A 22,835-nucleotide genomic window follows, 5' to 3' on the forward strand; every position below is an offset into this window, starting at 1 on the left:
TTAATGTATTAATATTTCTGTTTATTCACCTCATAATGGAAACTCAGTTCACCTTAATTTAATTTTTAGTTTTGAAGTTATTAATAAAATCCAAATATTGTTCACATTATAATTAATTATTAAGTATTTGGATACAATCCAATTTAAGTTCAGGTTTTAAGATTATTTTTTTTTACTGATCAACAACCATTTAATTTCTATATCCACAATCAATTCGTATACAGTAAAACTATGGTAAGACAGAACTTCTGTAAGATTGGAACACGATAAAAAGAATAATTTCTATAGTCGCGATTCAGATAATTGTGAGCACTCTATCAAGTCAGAAACTCCGTTTAAGATGGAAAAATTGGACGGGCCTAAGCGATTCTGTCTTAGCGAGGTTTTACTGTACTACTAATTATTACTCAATAATTTAAAATCCAAATCAATCATATTTCAAAGTGTAACTATAAAATGCCATACAAATCTTCTTATTTATTTAAAAATTTTTATTTTAAAGTTTTTTTTTTTCATGTTAAAACATTACACTTTAATGTTTTTTACAATTTTTCTTTAGTTTTTTTAGTAATACGATTAGTGGCTTGAGCCATCCACTTGCTTATTGTAAGTGCTATTTCCATATCAGGAACTTTTTCAAACTTTGAACAGCTTCGAACAGCTTCTAATAACATAAATAGTTAAACATAGATATAAATAAATAGTACAATCAGAAAGTAAAAAATTATCAACTCTCACCAAATATTATTTTACACGAGTGCAAAGAAGAAAATTTGTTTTTGCCTTTAAATCCAATATAGGAGTAATTGCGTAACCAATCATCATCAAATAGTTTTTGCATCATGCGTCTTATGGTTTCAGGAATAGTTTTTCCGACTGAAAGTGATAATTCTGAAACCTAAAAGATAAGCAATAACATACAATTTTGAAATTAAGTAATAGGTTAAATTTATATCTAAATTTTGATACTTACAACTTTATCTCTATAAGCAGAAGATTCGAGTAACATTTCAAAATTGTTTATAGTTTCTTCGTTAGATATAGGAAGGTTTTCATTATTTAATACAGATACAGCAGTTATATTAGAGTTTTTTGTCACACCCAGTTCTGAGCAGATATTGTTAACATTTTCGAGCATTTTCTTAACTGATTCTGATACATATACCAAATGTTTAATATCATATTTTAAATTGGTAAATGATGTTCTAACATAATCATTGAGTCCTTGAAAAAATTAAAATTAAGTACATCAATAAATGCAGTCAACTATATAACACATTGAATTATAATTAAATCATTACAATATTAAAATTCAAGTTAATAACATTATTTATTAAAGTTGTAAAAAAAAAAATATGGTATTACAGCATTATAACATAATAGATAAATAACTCACTATTAAAATCATCCACCTTTACTACATCTGCAGGTTCAATAAGACTTTGCTTAAAACTTTCAGTATCCAATCGTACAATTTTACTGTTATTACCTTCAGAAAAATGAACTTAAAGTTAATGGCTAAGTTTTTAATTAACATTATAGAATATAATATAAATTCATACATTTTGTCTTACACAAGGGAATAGTAGTAATAGCAATAATATTATTATAAGCAATGTCGAATAATTCAATTTCAAAATCTATGTATAATTTTTTGTTTAAGAAGAGAACATAAAAAACTATAGTAGATAGTTTTAAAACAAATGTATGTATTATTAATATTATTAAGTTGTATTTTTTTAATTATTAAATATATTTAAATTTAAAAATCATAAAAATTCTACTTAAATAATAATTACAAGTATGGTAAATAGTATCATCATACCAGCATTTTTCTCCAGCACATCATCATCATCACTTTGAGCAAATAGTTTGCGTTTAACTTGAACTTTTGAATCTGGAGTATCTTTTTTTTTAATGGAATTTAATGAATCATCTGCAATAGTAACTGCTGCTCCATCTAGTACTTTCCACTTTCCAACAGGACTATTGATTACTTCTAAACAATCTAAAAAATAGATAAAAAAAATAACAATAGGAAAATATGATACAATAGTTTTATAAAATTTGGTGATTGATTTACACAACACCAACCTTATTTCTTAAATAAGGCTTAAATAATGATGTATTATGTATTATTATTCAACTTTATACTTGATAAATATCAAATACAGAGTCAAGGTTTGAATAACTCAAAATAATTTATTATTTTGTAATAATTAAGAACTGTATTAGTGAAAATATGAGAGTACAGGCATGTGAAGATCAAAATAATATATTATTAGATTATAACTTTAAACAGCAATTTAAATTTATTAATTTTTACTACCTAAGCCATATTTGTGGCATTATAATTATCTTTTTGAAAATGGTGCATTTAAGAAAATTAATATTATATAAAAAAGTAAATATCAGTCATAGGTAGTATTTACCAATATCGTCATTTTCCAAATGTTTGTAATTTAGTGGAGAGGCACATAATTGTTTTCCACACAGCAGTTCATTACAACTTACACGATCTATATAGTATAAATTCATTTTAATTTTAGGTAAATATATTACTTAAGTAAAATTAACACTTGTAAATATAACCTTTTTTTTTAAAATGATTGTCATTGGGATTTAACGGAGGCACGTACAACATATCTTGATCACTATCATAAATATCTGTATTTTCACTGGAATCTATATTATGAAACACAAAAATAAATTACAATATTATTCGATATTAGCATTGGGAAATGCATGTATTATACATTTATTCCATGATGTCTATACATATTTTTATCAACCATTTTATTTTTCATATTTTTTGATTTTATTATTAAATGTATTATTTTATTATTATACATATTATTAGGTTGGTTAATTTATTGGTTGTGGACCAGTTATTTTTTGCTGTTACTGTGGTTTAAATGCTAAATTATTATAAAATGGTCATACAACTTAACTTGCTGAACCTAAATCTGGTACAGAAACTAATATTTTTATATTTTATAATATTCTTAAAAAAGGTTTTTGGATTATAAAAGTATATTATTTATTGTTTTATTTTAATATGAAATTTGTTCCTATAAATATTTATTACATAGATTATGATAATTTATTTATCTTTTTTTTAGAATTATATCATCCAATCCTAGTTATTATGTTTTGTAAGACTATGTATCACTTAAACAAAACAAAAAAAATGTCACATTGAATATTTACCTGAAAATTCTGGTGGTGTTTCTTTAGGTACACTTTTTTTTGACACAATATTTTTTATTTTTTTGTTAGTTTTTGATTCAATGTCTTCAGCTGAAGAAAGATCTGAAGTGTTTTGGGCTTTTAAAGCTTTAAGCCTAGCTTCCGCGTAAGATGCTAAAAATATTTTAAAAATACAAATTAGTTAAAAAAATTTACATAGGTATTATAGATACATTTTTAAACAATTAATACATTACTCACCAATCGGTTTTTCAGATAGTAGTCTCACTTTATAAAAGTCAAATTGAGATTTTCCTGGTTTGATTTTTTTTTCTATAAATTTATTTTTGTTTTTTATGAATTGTTTTGGCCAGGCACAATATCCGTTTTTTAGCCAAATTGTAGGTACTGCTGAGACAGAGTTGTCGCTTAAAAAATTAACTATAAGCCACATTATTTCCTATAAATTTAAGTAAAAAGATATATTTATTTAAATCATTACAATTAGGTAATAAATTCTACAATATAATCAAATGTTCCAAGGTAAAGACAATGAAATGTATCTACATATTATTTTTAATTTGTCATACCTATAGCCTATATAAGTATATTTAAATTTGTCCAATTTTGTTATTCATAGGTTATCAATTTATCCAATACTAGGTATATATATAGACGTTCATCATTTTTACCTTCTAGTTAATTAGGTAAGTTAAAATTAAAATTAAAATTTACATTTTTATAAAACAATATTTACACTATAACACCAATAATATATGAAACTATAATACTTGAACTAAAGTGAATGTAAAATAGGGAAGGCAATATATCTTTCCTTAACAGAAAATAAAATGATTTTATTTTTAATTTCTGTAATTTTCCAATATTTTAAGTTTTTTGATAAATTTTGTACTATGAATATATTCAATTTGCTGGATCTAATTGGCTTATCATAAAATGGGCACTTATTTAAAAATTCAAATCCAATAATAAGAACTTCTAAGGTAGAATTATAATGTGCAATATTTTTAACTTGAACAACTTCTCCAGTATTAGTAAGAACATAAGAATCTGATGATGAACGTGTATTAATGGTTATTTTATTGTGAAGAATTAATTTCAAATATTGAGGCTCGCATGTATTTTGTATTAAAGGGCCATTACTATGTGCATAACTCAACTTTGTAGCAATAGGTTGGTTACTTATATGATTAACAATTTCATTTGTAGTTTTCTCTTGGTATCGTTTAATGACCTGTTCAAGTGGCTTTTCGTGTTTCCTTAACATTTGTTTAAGAGTTTTCATATAGTTTTCAAAAATAAAACAACTACATGAATCAAGTTGACCGTACCGTTGATAATCCAAGCCAATATGTGTAAGACCGTGAATATTATGGGAAACCATGTGCTTACCATAAATATTTTCAAAATCACTTACAAAAAAATTTAAAAGTGAATTTGCATAGTTTAAAAGATTATTCGAAATATTTGGACTGAGTAAAATGGTCATAGAAATATTTAAAAACATAAAGTTATCATACATTCTCTCAGTAAGAATGTTTTTTAAAGCAAGTGGTCCAGTATAAATCAAAAATTGTCGTAGCTCAGTAGCTTTCCATCTGCTAACCTCTTCGATTTTTCTTGGTTTTCTAACAAAATCGTTTGTTATTGATGATTTGAATGATAGCAAGTTATTTGAAATTTTTTTAATCTGCAAACTAGGTAAACGAACAGTTAGAGGTCCATGCATCCATAAATTAATTAGTTTTCTCATTGCTCCCAATGTTACTAGATGCATATAGTCTAATGGGAAAGAGTTGACCATATCAAAACCAGGGATTCGTATGAGGTCTGATAAAGAATTGCCAACATGATGCTCTTCTTGTACTTTAATAGTATATCCTTCATGACTTCTTTCTCTTGATTTAATTTTTTGGTATGGAAAGCACATACGACGGTTTAAATATTCACCTTCCACAAAACATCTAGTGCAAGAATGATATCCGCTGTGTCCTTTAACTTTCATTATGAAAGACTTCGCCGGTGCATCAGCACATATAGCAAAAATAGAGACTTTATGAATACTGTTATTAATATTAATGCCATTTTTCACTAAATGTTCAGCTTCATCGACAAACTCTTTTAAAAAATCATTACTTTCAACAGGCTTTTCAAATCCATGATAAAGGCCAATAAGAAAAACATATTCTTTGAATGGCTGTACATATGCTAAAATAGGCCAAAATTGGCTAGAGCTACTTTTTGCTAAAGGTAGTCCATCAATCCCAACAATTATTTTTATTTCATCATTAAGATTATAACGATCAGCACATTTTACTATTCCTTCCCTTAATCCAAAATGAAAATAGTAGCCAGGATTAACAAATCTTATATTTGTAATTTTAGTATTATTAGAGTGTAATAATGTTCTACAATCAAGTGGCAATGAATGAAGGCATTCATGTTGTTTTAAAATTGGTAAAAGTCTATTAACTGTGGTATTAGGGACATTACATTGAACCACCCAATTAGCTAATTGTGATTTTAAAGTTTCCGAGCTGTCTACAATTTTGTTCACATCTGTATAACCGTTGGTACAATTGGTATAATTACTATGGTGATCTGGAATTTCATAATCTTGTTCCAAGTTTTGTCTGAATGTTGATATTAAAACTTCATCATTGTTAGCAGCTTTAGGATTTTTTTGAATAATATTTGCTGAAATATTTAATTCCTCGGAAGTAGATATAGTATGTACATTAAAATTGTTTGAAGTTTCATTTAATTTTTTAGAAAAATGAAGAGTTTTGAGCTCTTCTTGAATTTTTCTTCTTTTAGTTCGGTAACTACGTATCATTTTAAAATCTATTTGAAATAAAAAAAAATTGAAAAATAAAATACCTACAAATATATACATATTTAAAAATGTATTACATTAATTAAGGTATCTAATTTTTAATAATTTACTGACAAAACTGAATTTAATTAGTAATAAAAAATTGAAATAAATGTCGGATACCTAGATACCCCCATACAGGATTGCATATTAATTATCTACCTACGATATTTACTCACATAATTCAAGTCAAAATACACAACTGCTATATTTTGTATGAAATGATTACCTATTTATTAATTATTGTTATGTATTTTAATGGTATTATGTAATTTCATATAATAATATTGTGATATTCATTTTTTCATATAATATGGTGTATGCATGATATTATTATCCTTATAACTGGATTTGTAGGATTATATAGCTTTAGGTACTTAGCATAAATCATAATTATAATATTTTTAGAAGAACTATAACTTTATTCAGTATAAATACTATATTTATTTAATGAATACTAAACTATCATAATTATTTTTGTACTTATTAGAAATAATTAAAAATTAAATTTATAACATTAATTAACAATGTTGACACCATAAGAAATTAATTTACTTAGAACCATAGGTAGGTACCTAAAGTTATTTGATTGATGAAATAAATGTACTGTTATTTAATTTATCATTGAAATATCATTTTTATTTACATACCTACCTATATCTAAATAGAAATTCATATTTTATTACTTACTTATACTTTAATAGAAAAATTATTATTTTTTTATGTATGTACTGAGGGTTCTGCAATATTTGTGCCATTTTAATAGGTATTGAATTTATAAATTAGGTGTACAAAGTATTAGGTTTATAATACATAGTAACATTTTAATAAACTAATAAAATATAATGATGTGGTATCTAATAAAATAGCAAAATAGGGTACTTACCGATGTGATGTATGTTGTGTACTATATTGAACTGTTATAGGTAAATACTTTTTACCGTCGCTGTAGTAAATAATAGGTATAACACTAAAATTGAAAACTAAGGGAAACTGCAAAATAGTAAGTATCAATAGTTGAACGCTGTATGAGAAAAATAATAAACATGACGTGTTCCCTGCTCACTGTTACTGTGTGTCTGTATAGTGGTGCAGGGATGGAGTGCAGGGATTCATTCGTTTTATGTTGCGGGCCGCGGGGTTGACGGTCGGCGATCGACGTCTACGACGGCGGTGCGTCGTCGGCTTATCTTGGGTAATTCCGAAATTCGAACATTTTTAGTGTAATAATAATAATTGAATGATATCGCGGCTGCGGCTGTGTACTGTGTAGTGTGTACTGTGTACTGTGTAAACCTACTTCGCTCTCTTGTCCGATATCCCATCAAGTAATCGCCACCGCCAGTCCGGTACTCGGCAGACGGCAGGCACAATATTATACGTTGTCAAATTACGTTTATTATAATAAATCATAATACCTAATAATAAATATTATATTGTATCAATAATATAGGTATCGGAGGTAGCGATAGCCGATGGGGAGTCTCCGTTAGTCCGTTTACAAATGTTAAATTCCAAATAATGGTTAAAATAATAATTATAATTATTACATACTATTAAATTATTGCCATGACGCCATCAATAAATAATTGATAGATTAAAATTACGTAGGTAGGTACATCAAAAATCGAAATGGGTACATATTCACATTAGTATACCTAACGACGTTTTTTTACTTTTGTTCATGTAAGAATATACCTAATTTATTGGTTCAAAATATATTAATATGATATTAATAATAACATTAACACGTTTTTACCAAGTCTGGTGAAGTTAATACCTATGCAACGTAATATAAAAATTATTAATATGTCTGTGGGGTCTATACCTATAGTATATTGTATATATATATCAATTAATTTCGACTCAAATACGTACGTCCCTATATAGTTAGGTAATTTACGAGTACCTATAGGTAAATATACAATTTTATACTATAAAATACTCTACTTTATAGGTATGTTTTATTATTTTGTTTTTATTATAAATGTATAATTTTATAATTATATGTTAGTTTTTACTTTTTTAAAGAAACTTAATTTTTAGTATCTGGGTTATAATTAAATAATTAGTTTTCTTATTTTATTACCTACTATTATAGGTTATTTTACGAAATCGGCACTACTATTAATTTATCGTATGTGCTTTCCACTCATAATAAAATAAAACACTGCAAAAACATATTAAATCTGTCTGTTTTTTAGTCAATCGAACATGACGAGAAACGATAATAAAAAACAATATTGTTTGGTAATTTACAAGTTTGAAACTATATTAATATCAATTTTAATAATCTAAAGGAATTATTATAATTACTATTAATACTTATTACCTACACATTTACACAGGGAATAAAACAAGTAAAACTATAATATTTTAATGTATCAGCATTCAGCATGTGTCAACATGTATACAATTAATTATTTTAGGCGTTGATAGGTATATCGTAGGTACCGACTAAAAAATAATACTAATTAAAATATAAATGCGTAGGTAGAAGCCGTCATAAATTAATATTATTGTCATGAGATCTACCAGAACATATTTTATCAACAATATACAGAAATACGTTGTATCAATATTTTTCCTTAATGTTTCTTAATATATGTTGATGTCAATTAAATAAACTCATTGTTACAATATCTACTAGAACATATGCTCTCAATCAATGAAAAAAAACATTGTTAACGTATATTTTAATTATGTTTCCTACAATATTTTGTTGTCCATTAAATAAAAACATTGTTACAATATCTACCAGAACATATGATCTCAATCAATGAAAAAAAATATTGTCAACGTATATTTTAATGGTGTTTTCTACAATATTTTCTTCAACACATAAAACACATACTGCTACAATATGTTTTAGATATTAATTTATATATATATTGTTGCTCATAATATAAACATATTGTCAAAATATTTTTAAACAAAATATTTTCAAGAAAACAAGGAAAACATATGTCTACAATATAAATATTTTCAAATTGCTGTGTGGGATAGTAATAATGTCAGACCAGGCCAGGTGACCGTTTTTTTCGTAGATCTGATTGTACAGGCATACGTGCAGTTTATAATTTTTCCGACCGTGTTCCGGAAAGTGGCGACGCATTAAGCCTTTATATTCGGAAAGCCATGAAAATTTGCTATAAGTCGTTTATAGTTCATAATTGTACACGGCTTTCGGTGACATAGTAATATGCGTCAGACCAGGCCAGTGGACCGTTTTTTTGTAGAGCTGCTTGTACAGGCAAACGTGCAGTTTATAATTTTTCCGAACGTGTTCCGGAAGGTGGCGACGCATTAAACACATATATTCGAAAGCCAGAAAAATTATCCATAAGTCATCCATATTTCAAAATAGTACACGGCTTTCGGTGACATAGTAATAACTTCATACCAGGCCATGGGAACTTTTTGTAGAACCGCAGTACAGGCAAACGTATCGTTTATAATTTTTCCGACCTGTTCTGGAAGGTGGCGACGTATTAGGTCTATATATTCGGAAAACCAGGCAAGTTCACTATAAGTCGTCCATAGTTCAAAAGTGTACACGGCTTTCGGGGACATATTAATATGCGTTAAACCCGGCCAGGGGACCGTATTTTTGTAGAGCTGCGGAACAGGCAAACGTATCGTCCAAAATTTTGGTCGATTGGAGCCGGAAGGTGGGGACCCATCAAACGATATATATTTGGAAAGTCAGGAAAGTTCTCTATAAGTCGTCCATAGTTCAAAATAGTACACGGCTTTCGGTGAAATAGTAATAACGTCATACCAGGCCTTGGGAACTTTTTTTTGTAGAACCGCAGTACAGGCAAACGTATCGTTTATAATTTTTCCGACCGTGTTCCGGAAGGTGGCGACGCATTAAACATATATATTCGAAAGCCAGGAAAATTCTCCATAAGTCGTCCATAATTCAAAATAGTACACGGCTTTCGGTGACATAGTAATAACGTCATACCAGGCCATGGGAACTTTTTGTAGAACCGCAGTACAGGCAAACGTATCGTTTATAATTTTTCCGACCGTGTTCTGGAAGGTGGCGACGTATTAGGTCTATATATTCGGAAAGCCAGGAAAATGCTCTATAAGTCGTTTATAGTTCAAAAGTGTACACGGCTTTCGGTGACATAGTAATATGTGTCAGACCAGGCCAGGGGACCTTTTTTTTTGTAGAACTGCAATATAGGCAAACGTATCGTTTATAATTTTTTCAACTTTGGTCCGGAAGGTGGCGTCGCATTAAGCCTATATATTCGGAAAACCAGGCAAGTTCTCTATAAGTCGTCCATAGTTCAAAAGTGTACACGGCTTTCGGGGACATATTAAAATGCGTTAAACCCGGCCAGGGGACCGTATTTTTGTAGAGCTGCGGAACAGGCTAACGTATCGTCCATAATTTTGGCCGATTGGAGCCGGAAGGTGGCGACGCATTAAGCCTATATATTCGGAAAACCATGCAAGTTCTCTATAAGTCGTCCATAGTTCAAAAGTGTACACGGCTTTCAAGGACATATTAATATGCGTTAGACCCGGCCAGGGGACCGTATTTTTGTAGAGCTGCTTGTACAGGCAAACGTATCGTTTATAATTTTTCCGACCGTGTTCAGGAAGGTGGCGACGTATTAGGTCTATATATTCGGAAAGTATGGAAAGTTCTCTATAAGTCGTTTATAGTTCTTAAGTGTACACGGCTCTCGGGGACATAGTAATATGCGTCATACGAGCCCAAGGGATCGTTATTTTGTAGATCTGATTGTACAGGCATACGTGCAGTTTATAATTTTTCCGACCGTGTTCCGGAAGGTGGCGACGCATTAAGCCTATATATTTGGAAAGCCAGGAAAATTCTCCATAAGTCGTCCATAGTTCAAAAGTGTACACGATTTTTGGTGACATAGTAATATGCGTCAGACCAGGCCAGGGGACCGTATTTTTTGTAGAGCTGCTTGTACAGGCAAACGTGCAATTTATAATTTTTCTGAACGTGTTCTGGAAAGTGGCGACGTATTAGGTCTATATATTCAGGAAGCGAGGAAAATGTTCTATAAGTCGTTTATAGTTCAAAATAGTACACGGCTTTTGGTGACATAGTAATAACGTTAGACCAGGCCATGGGAACTTTTTTTTGTAGAGCTGCGGTACAGGCAAACGTATCGTTTATAATTTTTCCCACCGTGTTCTGGAAGGTGGCGACGTACTAGGTCTATATATTCGGAAAGCCAGAAAAATTCTCCATAAGTCGTCCATAGTTCAAAATAGTACACGGCTTTCGGTGACATAGTAATAACGTTAGACCAGTCCAGGTGACCGTTTTTTTGTAGAGCTGCTTGTACAGGCAAACGTGCAGTTTATAATTTTTCCGAACGTGTTCCGGAAGGTGGCGACGCATTAAACACATATATTCGAAAGCCAGAAAAATTTTCCATAAATCGTCCATAGTTCAAAATAGTACACGGCTTTCGGTGACATAGTAATAACGTCATACAAGGCCATGGGAACTTTTTGTAGAACCGCAGTACAGGCAAACGTATCGTTTATAATTTTTCCCACCGTGTTCTGGAAGGTGGCGACGTACTAGGTCTATATATTCGGAAAGCCAGGAAAATGTTCTATAAGTCGTTTATAGTTCATAAGTGTACACGGCTTACGGTGACATAGTAATATGTGTCAGACCAGGCCAGGGGACCTTTTTTTTTGTAGAACTGCTATATAGGCAAACGTATCGTTTATAATTTTTTCAACCTTGGTCCGGAAGGTGGCGTCGCATTAAGCCTATATATTCGGAAAACCAGGCAAGTTCTCTATAAGTCGTCCATAGTTCAAAAGTGTACACGGCTGTCGGGGACATATTAAAATGCGTTAGACCCAGCCAGGGGACCGTATTTTTGTAGAGCTGCGGTACAGGCAAACGTATCGTCCATAATTTTGGCCGATTGGAGCCGGAAGGTGGCGACGCATTAAGCCTATATATTCGGAAAACCAGGCAAGTTCTCTATAAGTCGTCCATAGTTCAAAAGTGTACACGGCTTTCGAGGACATATTAATATAAGTTAGACCCGGCCAGGGGACCGTATTTTTGTAGAGCTGCTTGTACAGGCAAACGTATCGTTTATAATTTTTCCGACCGTGTTCAGGAAGGTGGCGACGTATTAGGTCTATATATTCGGAAAGTATGGAAAATTCTCTATAAGTCGTTTATAGTTCTTAAGTGTACACGGCTCTCGGGGACATAGTAATATGCGTCATACGAGCCCAGGGGATCGTTATTTTGTAGATCTGATTGTACAGGCATGCGTGCAGTTTATAATTTTTCCGACCGTGTTCCGGAAGGTGGCGACGCATTAAGCCTATATATTCGGAAAGCCAGGAAAATTCTCCATAAGTCGTCCATAGTTCAAAATAGTACAAGGCTTTCGGGGACATATTAATATGCGTTAGACCCGGCCAGGGGACCGTATTTTTGTAGAGCCGCGGAACAGGCAAACGTATCGTCCATAATTTAGGCCGATTGGAGCCGAAAGGTGGCGACGCATTAAACATATATATTCGAAAGCCAGAAAAATTCTCCATAAGTCGTTTATAGTTCAAAATAGTACACGGCTTTCGGTGACATAGTAATAACGTTAGACCAGTCCAGGTGACCGTTTTTTTGTAGAGCTGCTTGTACAGGCAAACGTTTAGTTTATAATTTTTCCGAACGTGTTCCGGAAGGTGGCGACGCATTAAGCCTTTATATTCGGAAAGCCATGAAAATTTGCTATAAGTCGTTTATAGTTCATAATTGTACACGGCTTTCGGTGACATAGTAATATGCGTCAGACCAGGTCAGTGGACCGTTTTTTTGTAGAGCTGCTTGTACAGGCAAACATATCGTTTATAATTTTTCCGACCGTGTTCAGGAAGGTGGCGACGTATTAGGTCTATATATTCGGAAAGTATGGAAAGTTCTCTATAAGTCGTTTATAGTTCTTAAGTGTACACGGCTCTCGGGGACATAGTAATATGCGTCATACGAGCCCAAGGGATCGTTATTTTGTAGATCTGATTGTACAGGCATACGTGCAGTTTATAATTTTTCCGACCGTGTTCCGGAAGGTGGCGACGCATTAAGCCTATATATTTGGAAAGCCAGGAAAATTCTCCATAAGTCGTCCATAGTTCAAAAGTGTACACGATTTTTGGTGACATAGTAATATGCGTCAGACCAGGCCAGGGGACCGTATTTTTTGTAGAGCTGCTTGTACAGGCAAACGTGCAATTTATAATTTTTCTGAACGTGTTCTGGAAAGTGGCGACGTATTAGGTCTATATATTCAGGAAGCGAGGAAAATGTTCTATAAGTCGTTTATAGTTCAAAATAGTACACGGCTTTCGGTGACATAGTAATAACGTTAGACCAGGCCATGGGAACTTTTTTTTGTAGAGCTGCGGTACAGGCAAACGTATCGTTTATAATTTTTCCCACCGTGTTCTGGAAGGTGGCGACGTACTAGGTCTATATATTCGGAAAGCCAGAAAAATTCTCCATAAGTCGTCCATAGTTCAAAATAGTACACGGCTTTCGGTGACATAGTAATAACGTTAGACCAGTCCAGGTGACCGTTTTTTTGTAGAGCTGCTTGTACAGGCAAACGTGCAGTTTATAATTTTTCCGAACGTGTTCCGGAAGGTGGCGACGCATTAAACACATATATTCGAAAGCCAGAAAAATTTTCCATAAATCGTCCATAGTTCAAAATAGTACACGGCTTTCGGTGACATAGTAATAACGTCATACAAGGCCATGGGAACTTTTTGTAGAACCGCAGTACAGGCAAACGTATCGTTTATAATTTTTCCCACCGTGTTCTGGAAGGTGGCGACGTACTAGGTCTATATATTCGGAAAGCCAGGAAAATGTTCTATAAGTCGTTTATAGTTCATAAGTGTACACGGCTTACGGTGACATAGTAATATGTGTCAGACCAGGCCAGGGGACCTTTTTTTTTGTAGAACTGCTATATAGGCAAACGTATCGTTTATAATTTTTTCAACCTTGGTCCGGAAGGTGGCGTCGCATTAAGCCTATATATTCGGAAAACCAGGCAAGTTCTCTATAAGTCGTCCATAGTTCAAAAGTGTACACGGCTGTCGGGGACATATTAAAATGCGTTAGACCCAGCCAGGGGACCGTATTTTTGTAGAGCTGCGGTACAGGCAAACGTATCGTCCATAATTTTGGCCGATTGGAGCCGGAAGGTGGCGACGCATTAAGCCTATATATTCGGAAAACCAGGCAAGTTCTCTATAAGTCGTCCATAGTTCAAAAGTGTACACGGCTTTCGAGGACATATTAATATAAGTTAGACCCGGCCAGGGGACCGTATTTTTGTAGAGCTGCTTGTACAGGCAAACGTATCGTTTATAATTTTTCCGACCGTGTTCAGGAAGGTGGCGACGTATTAGGTCTATATATTCGGAAAGTATGGAAAGTTCTCTATAAGTCGTTTATAGTTCTTAAGTGTACACGGCTCTCGGGGACATAGTAATATGCGTCATACGAGCCCAGGGGATCGTTATTTTGTAGATCTGATTGTACAGGCATGCGTGCAGTTTATAATTTTTCCGACCGTGTTCCGGAAGGTGGCGACGCATTAAGCCTATATATTCGGAAAGCCAGGAAAATTCTCCATAAGTCGTCCATAGTTCAAAATAGTACAAGGCTTTCGGGGACATATTAATATGCGTTAGACCCGGCCAGGGGACCGTATTTTTGTAGAGCCGCGGAACAGGCAAACGTATCGTCCATAATTTAGGCCGATTGGAGCCGAAAGGTGGCGACGCATTAAACATATATATTCGAAAGCCAGAAAAATTCTCCATAAGTCGTTTATAGTTCAAAATAGTACACGGCTTTCGGTGACATAGTAATAACGTTAGACCAGTCCAGGTGACCGTTTTTTTGTAGAGCTGCTTGTACAGGCAAACGTTTAGTTTATAATTTTTCCGAACGTGTTCCGGAAGGTGGCGACGCATTAAGCCTTTATATTCGGAAAGCCATGAAAATTTGCTATAAGTCGTTTATAGTTCATAATTGTACACGGCTTTCGGTGACATAGTAATATGCGTCAGACCAGGTCAGTGGACCGTTTTTTTGTAGAGCTGCTTGTACAGGCAAACGTGCAGTTTATAATTTTTCCGAACGTGTTCCGGAAGGTGGCGACGCATTAAACACATATATTCGAAAGCCAGAAAAATTATCCATAAGTCGTCCATATTTCAAAATAGTACACGGCTTTCGGTGACATAGTAATAACTTCATACCAGGCCATGGGAACTTTTTGTAGAACCGCAGTACAGGCAAACGTATCGTTTATAATTTTTCCGACCTGTTCTGGAAGGTGGCGACGTATTAGGTCTATATATTCGGAAAACACGCAAGTCCTCTATAAGTCGTCCATAGTTCAAAAGTGTACACGGCTTTCGGGGACATATTAATATGCGTTAAACCCGGCCAGGGGACCGTATTTGTGTAGAGCTGCGGAAGAGGCAAACGTATCGTCCAAAATTTTGGCCGATTGGAGCCGGAAGGTGGGGACCCATCAAACTATATATATTTGGAAAGTCAGGAAAGTTCTCTATAAGTCGTCCATAGTTCAAAATAGTACACGGCTTTCGGTGACATAGTAATAACGTCATACCAGGCCTTGGGAACTTTTTTTTGTAGAACCGCAGTACAGGCAAACGTATCGTTTATAATTTTTCCGACCGTGTTCCGGAAGGTGGCGACGCATTAAACATATATATTCGAAAGCCAGGAAAATTCTCCATAAGTCGTCCATAGTTCAAAATAGTACACGGCTTTCGGTGACATAGTAATATGTGTCAGACCAGGCCAGGGGACCTTTTTTTTTGTAGAACTGCAATATAGTCAAACGTATCGTTTATAATTTTTTCAACCTTGGTCCGGAAGGTGGCGTCGCATTAAGCCTATATATTCGGAAAACCAGGCAAGTTCTCTATAAGTCGTCCATAGTTCAAAAGTGTACACGGCTTTCGGGGACATATTAAAATGCGTTAGACGCGGCCAGGGGACCGTATTTTTGTAGAGCTGCGGAACAGGCAAACGTATCGTCCATAATTTTGGCCGATTGGAGCCGGAAGGTGGCGACCCATTAAGCCTATATATTCGGAAAACCAGGCAAGTTCTCTATAAGTCGTCCATAGTTCAAAAGTGTACACGGCTTTCGAGGACATATTAATATGCGTTAGACCCGGCCAGGGGACCGTATTTTTGTAGAGCTGCTTGTACAGGCAAACGTATCGTTTATAATTTTTCCGACCGTGTTCAGGAAGGTGGCGACGTATTAGGTCTATATATTCGGAAAGTATGGAAAGTTCTCTATAAGTCGTTTATAGTTCTTAAGTGTACACGGCTCTCGGGGACATAGTAATATGCGTCATACGAGCCCAGGGGATCGTTATTTTGTAGATCTGATTGTACAGGCATACGTGCAGTTTATAATTTTTCCGACCGTGTTCCGGAAGGTGGCGACGCATTAAGCCTATATATTCGGAAAGCCAGGAAAATTCTCCATAAGTCGTCCATAGTTCAAAAGTGTACACGGCTTTTGGTGACATAGTAATATGCGTCAGACCAGGCCAGGGGACCGTATTTTTGTAGAGCTGCTTGTACAGGCAAACGTGCAGTTTATAATTTTTCTGAACGTGTTCAGGAAGGTGGCGACGCATTAAGCCTATATATTCGAAAAACAAGGCAAGTTCTCTATAAGTCATCCATAGTACAAAAGTGTACAAGGCTTCGGGAATATAGTTATATGCGTCAGATCAGCCCAGTTGACCGTTTTTTTGTAGAGCTGCAGTACAGGCAAACGTATCGTTTATAATTTTTCCCACCGTGTTCTGGAAGGTGGCGACATATTAGGTCTATATATTCGGAAAGCCAGAAAAATTCTCCATAAGTCGTCCATAGTTCAAAATAGTACAAGGCTTTTGGGGACATATTAATATGCGTTAGACCCGGCCAGGGGACCGTATTTTTGTAGAGCCGCGGAACAGGCAAACGTATCGTCCATAATTTAGGCCGATTGGAGCCGGAAGGTGGCGACGCATTAAACATATATATTCGAAAGCCAGAAAAATTCTCCATAAGTCGTCCATAGTTCAAAATAGTACACGGCTTTCGGTGACATAGTAATAACGTTAGACCAGTCCAGGTGACCGTTTTTTTGTAGAGCTGCTTGTACAGGCAAACGTGCAGTTTATAATTTTTCCGAACGTGTTCCGGAAGGTGGCGATGCATTAAACACATATATTCGAAAGCCAGAAAAATTCTCCATAAATCGTCCATAATTCAAAATAGTACACGGCTTTCGGTGACATAGTAATAACGTCATACCAGGCCATGGGAACTTTTTGTAGAACCGCAGTACAGGCAAACGTATCGTTTATAATTTTTCCCACCGTGTTCTGGAAGGTGGCGACGTACTAAGTCTATATATTCGGAAAGCCAGGAAAATGTTCTATAAGTCGTTTATAGTTCAAAAGTGTACACGGCTTTCGGTGACATAGTAATATGTGTCAGACCAGGCCAGGGGATCGTTATTTTGTAGATCTGCTTGTACAGGCAAACGCGCCGTTTATAATTTTTCCGACCGTGTTCCGGAAGGTGGCGACGCATTAAGCCTATATATTCGGAAAACAAGGCAAGTTCTCTATAAGTCATCCATAGTACAAAAGTGTACAAGGCTTCGGGAATATAGTTATATGCGTCAGATCAGCCCAGTTGACCGTTTTTTTGTAGAGCTGCAGTACAGGCAAACGTATCGTTTATAATTTTTCCCACCGTGTTCTGGAAGGTGGCGACGTATTAGGTCTATATATTCGGAAAGCCAGAAAAATTCTCCATAAGTCGTCCATAGTTCAAAATAGTTCAAGGCTTTCACGGACATATTAATATGCGTTAGACCCGGCCAGGGGACCGTATTTTTGTAGAGCCGCGGAACAGGCAAACGTATCGTCCATAATTTAGGCCGATTGGAGCCGGAAGGTGGCGACGCATTAAACATATATATTCGAAAGCCAGAAAAATTCTCCATAAGTCGTCCATAGTTCAAAATAGTACACGGCTTTCGGTGACATAGTAATAACGTTAGACCAGTCCAGGTGACCGTTTTTTTGTAGAGCTGCTTGTACAGGCAAACGTGCAGTTTATAATTTTTCCGAACGTGTTCCGGAAGGTGGCGACGCATTAAACACATATATTCGAAAGCCAGAAAAATTCTCCATAAATCGTCCATAGTTCAAAATAGTACACGGCTTTCGGTGACATAGTAATAACGTCATACCAGGCCATGGGAACTTTTTGTAGAACCGCAGTACAGGCAAACGTATCGTTTATAATTTTTCCCACCGTGTTCTGGAAGGTGGCGACGTACTAAGTCTATATATTCGGAAAGCCAGGAAAATGTTCTATAAGTCGTTTATAGTTCAAAAGTGTACACGGCTTTCGGTGACATAGTAATATGCGTCAGACCAGGCCAGGGGATCGTTATTTTGTAGATCTGCTTGTACAGGCAAACGCGCCGTTTATAATTTTTCCGACCGTGTTCCGGAAGGTGGCGACGCATTCAGCCTATATATTCGGAAAGCCAGGAAAATTCTCCATAAGTCGTCCATAGTTCAAAATAGTACAAGGCTTTCGGGGACATATTAATATGCGTTAGACCCGGCCAGGGGACCGTATTTTTGTAGAGCCGCGGAACAGGCAAACGTATCGTCCATAATTTAGGCCGATTGGAGCCGGAAGGTTGCGACGCATTAAACATATATATTCGAAAGCCAGAAAAATTCTCCATAAGTCGTTTATAGTTCAAAATAGTACACGGCTTTCGGTGACATAGTAATAACGTTAGACCAGTCCAGGTGACCGTTTTTTTGTAGAGCTGCTTGTACAGGCAAACGTGCAGTTTATAATTTTTCCGAACGTGTTCCGGAAGGTGGCGACGCATTAAGCCTTTATATTCGGAAAGCCATGAAAATTTGCTATAAGTCGTTTATAGTTCATAATTGTACACGGCTTTCGGTGACATAGTAATATGCGTCAGACCAGGCCAGTGGACCGTTTTTTTGTAGAGCTGCTTGTACAGGCAAACGTGCAGTTTATAATTTTTCCGAACGTGTTCCGGAAGGTGGCGACGCATTAAAGACATATATTTGAAAGCCAGAAAAATTATCCATAAGTCGTCCATATTTCAAAATAGTACACGGCTTTCGGTGACATAGTAATAACTTCATACCAGGCCATGGGAACTTTTTGTAGAACCGCAGTACAGGCAAACGTATCGTTTATAATTTTTCCGACCTGTTCTGGAAGGTGGCGACGTATTAGGTCTATATATTCGGAAAACCAGGCAAGTTCTCTATAAGTCGTCCATAGTTCAAAAGTGTACACGGCTTTCGGGGACATATTAATATGCGTTAAACCCGGCCAGGGGACCGTCTTTTTGTAGAGCTGCGGAACAGGCAAACGTATCGTCCAAAATTTTGGTCGATTGGAGCCGGAAGGTGGGAACCCATCAAACTATATATATTTGGAAAGTCAGGAAAGTTCTCTATAAGTCGTCCATAGTTCAAAATAGTACACGGCTTTCGGTGACATAGTAATAACGTCATACCAGGCCTTGGGAACTTTTTTTTGTAGAACCGCAGTACAGGCAAACGTATCGTTTATAATTTTTCCGACCGTGTTCCGGAAGGTGGCGACGCATTAAACACATATATTCGAAAGCCAGGAAAATTCTCCATAAGTCGTCCATAATTCAAAATAGTACACGGCTTTCGGTGACATAGTAATAACGTCATACCAGGCCATGGGAACTTTTTGTAGAACCGCAGTACAGGCAAACGTATCGTTTATAATTTTTCCGACCGTGTTCTGGAAGGTGGCGACGTATTAGGTCTATATATTCGGAAAGCCAGGAAAATGCTCTATAAGTCGTTTATAGTTCAAAAGTGTACACGGCTTTCGGTGACATAGTAATATGTGTCAGACCAGGCCAGGGGATCGTTATTTTGTAGATCTGCTTGTACAGGCAAACGCGCCGTTTATAATTTTTCCGACCGTGTTCCGGAAGGTGGCGACGCATTCAGCCTATATATTCGGAAAGCCAGGAAAATTCTCCATAAGTCGTCCATAGTTCAAAATAGTACAAGGCTTTCGGGGACATATTAATATGCGTTAGACCCGGCCAGGGGACCGTATTTTTGTAGAGCCGCGGAACAGGCAAACGTATCGTCCATAATTTAGGCCGATTGGAGCCGGAAGGTTGCGACGCATTAAACATATATATTCGAAAGCCAGAAAAATTCTCCATAAGTCGTTTATAGTTCAAAATAGTACACGGCTTTCGGTGACATAGTAATAACGTTAGACCAGTCCAGGTGACCGTTTTTTTGTAGAGCTGCTTGTACAGGCAAACGTGCAGTTTATAATTTTTCCGAACGTGTTCCGGAAGGTGGCGACGCATTAAGCCTTTATATTCGGAAAGCCATGAAAATTTGCTATAAGTCGTTTATAGTTCATAATTGTACACGGCTTTCGGTGACATAGTAATATGCGTCAGACCAGGCCAGTGGACCGTTTTTTTGTAGAGCTGCTTGTACAGGCAAACGTGCAGTTTATAATTTTTCCGAACGTGTTCCGGAAGGTGGCGACGCATTAAAGACATATATTTGAAAGCCAGAAAAATTATCCATAAGTCGTCCATATTTCAAAATAGTACACGGCTTTCGGTGACATAGTAATAACTTCATACCAGGCCATGGGAACTTTTTGTAGAACCGCAGTACAGGCAAACGTATCGTTTATAATTTTTCCGACCTGTTCTGGAAGGTGGCGACGTATTAGGTCTATATATTCGGAAAACCAGGCAAGTTCTCTATAAGTCGTCCATAGTTCAAAAGTGTACACGGCTTTCGGGGACATATTAATATGCGTTAAACCCGGCCAGGGGACCGTCTTTTTGTAGAGCTGCGGAACAGGCAAACGTATCGTCCAAAATTTTGGTCGATTGGAGCCGGAAGGTGGGAACCCATCAAACTATATATATTTGGAAAGTCAGGAAAGTTCTCTATAAGTCGTCCATAGTTCAAAATAGTACACGGCTTTCGGTGACATAGTAATAACGTCATACCAGGCCTTGGGAACTTTTTTTTGTAGAACCGCAGTACAGGCAAACGTATCGTTTATAATTTTTCCGACCGTGTTCCGGAAGGTGGCGACGCATTAAACACATATATTCGAAAGCCAGGAAAATTCTCCATAAGTCGTCCATAATTCAAAATAGTACACGGCTTTCGGTGACATAGTAATAACGTCATACCAGGCCATGGGAACTTTTTGTAGAACCGCAGTACAGGCAAACGTATCGTTTATAATTTTTCCGACCGTGTTCTGGAAGGTGGCGACGTATTAGGTCTATATATTCGGAAAGCCAGGAAAATGCTCTATAAGTCGTTTATAGTTCAAAAGTGTACACGGCTTTCGGTGACATAGTAATATGTGTCAGACCAGGCCAGGGGACCTTTTTTTTTGTAGAACTGCAATATAGGCAAACGTATCGTTTATAATTTTTTCAACCTTGGTCCGGAAGGTGGCGTCGCATTAAGCCTATATATTCGGAAAACCAGGCAAGTTCTCTATAAGTCGTCCATAGTTCAAAAGTGTACACGGCATTCGGGGACATATTAAAATGCGTTAGACCCGGCCAGGGGACCGTATTTTTGTAGAGCTGCTTGTACAGGCAAACGTATCGTTTATAATTTTTCCGACCGTGTTCAGGAAGGTGGCGACGTATTAGGTCTATATATTCGGAAAGCGAGGAAAATGTTCTATAAGTCGTTTATAGTTCAAAATAGTACACGGCTTTCGGTGACATAGTAATAACGTTAGACCAGGCCATGGGAACTTTTTTTTGTAGAGCTGCGGTACAGGCAAACGTATCGTTTATAATTTTTCCCACCGTGTTCTGGAAGGTGGCGACGTACTAGGTCTATATATTCGGAAAGCCAGAAAAATTCTCCATAAGTCGTCCATAGTTCAAAATAGTACAAGGCTTTCGGGGACATATTAATATGCGTTAGACCCGGCCAGGGGACCGTATTTTTGTAGAGCCGCGGAACAGGCAAACGTATCGTCCATAATTTAGGCCGATTGGAGCCGGAAGGTGGCGACGCATTAAACATATATATTCGAAAGACAGAAAAATTCTCCATAAGTCGTCCATAGTTCAAAATAGTACACGGCTTTCGGTGACATAGTAATAACGTTAGACCAGTCCAGGTGACCGTTTTTTTGTAGAGCTGCTTGTACAGGCAAACGTGCAGTTTATAATTTTTCCCACCGTGTTCTGGAAGGTGGCGACGTACTAAGTCTATATATTCGGAAAGCCAGGAAAATGTTCTATAAGTCGTTTATAGTTCAAAAGTGTACACGGCTTTCGGTGACATAGTAATATGCGTCAGACCAGGCCAGGGGATCGTTATTTTGTAGATCTGCTTGTACAGGCAAACGCGCAGTTTATAATTTTTCCGAACGTGTTCCGGAAAGTGGCGACGCATTAAGCCTTTATATTCGGAAAGCCATGAAAATTTGCTATAAGTCGTTTATAGTTCATAAGTGTACACGGCTTTCGAGGACATATTAATATGCGTTAGACCCGGCTAGGGGACCGTATTT

General features: G+C 35.7%; 2 protein-coding genes across 3 annotated transcripts; both read right to left on the reverse strand.

Moving 5' to 3' along the window:
- Positions 1 to 395: 395 nt before the first annotated feature.
- Positions 396 to 3,643, reverse strand: LOC132935906 (uncharacterized). Of its 2 annotated transcripts, none has more exons than XM_061002543.1 (9): positions 3,451 to 3,643; positions 3,211 to 3,363; positions 2,593 to 2,685; positions 2,433 to 2,519; positions 1,826 to 2,008; positions 1,397 to 1,489; positions 974 to 1,224; positions 739 to 898; positions 396 to 661 (listed from the first exon to the last, which is right to left on the reverse strand). In XM_061002543.1, exons 1-9 carry the CDS (start codon positions 3,641 to 3,643, stop codon positions 543 to 545), a joined length of 1,332 nt encoding a protein of 443 aa, XP_060858526.1. In that variant the 3' UTR covers positions 396 to 542. The 2 variants fall into 2 exon arrangements, with proteins under 2 accessions (XP_060858526.1, XP_060858525.1); XM_061002542.1 differs by having other exon boundaries at positions 396 to 664.
- Positions 3,644 to 3,954: 311 nt separating this feature from the next.
- On the reverse strand, positions 3,955 to 7,260 carry LOC132935905 (uncharacterized). The gene is made up of 2 exons (XM_061002541.1): positions 6,972 to 7,260; positions 3,955 to 6,054 (listed from the first exon to the last, which is right to left on the reverse strand). Exon 2 carries the CDS (start codon positions 6,044 to 6,046, stop codon positions 3,986 to 3,988), a length of 2,061 nt encoding a protein of 686 aa, XP_060858524.1. The 5' UTR covers positions 6,047 to 6,054; positions 6,972 to 7,260; the 3' UTR covers positions 3,955 to 3,985.
- Positions 7,261 to 22,835: the final 15,575 nt, after the last annotated feature.

This window comes from Metopolophium dirhodum, chromosome 1 (genome assembly GCF_019925205.1).
Source record: "Metopolophium dirhodum isolate CAU chromosome 1, ASM1992520v1, whole genome shotgun sequence".
Taxonomy (NCBI): domain Eukaryota; kingdom Metazoa; phylum Arthropoda; class Insecta; order Hemiptera; family Aphididae; genus Metopolophium; species Metopolophium dirhodum.

Excerpts from the sequence above, each read along its gene's own strand:
- LOC132935906 (XM_061002542.1), bottom strand. The coding sequence starts at position 3,643 with ATGTGGCTTATAGTTAATTTTTTAAGCGACAACTCTGTCTCAGCAGTA. Across the intron at positions 3,364-3,450 it reads ACTATCTGAAAAACCGATTG|CATCTTACGCGGAAGCTAGG; the intron begins GTGAGTAATGTA and ends AAATATTTTTAG. Across the intron at positions 2,520-2,592 it reads CAATCATTTTAAAAAAAAAG|ATCGTGTAAGTTGTAATGAA; the intron begins GTTATATTTACA and ends TATACTATATAG.
- LOC132935905 (XM_061002541.1), bottom strand. The coding sequence starts at position 6,046 with ATGATACGTAGTTACCGAACTAAAAGAAGAAAAATTCAAGAAGAGCTC.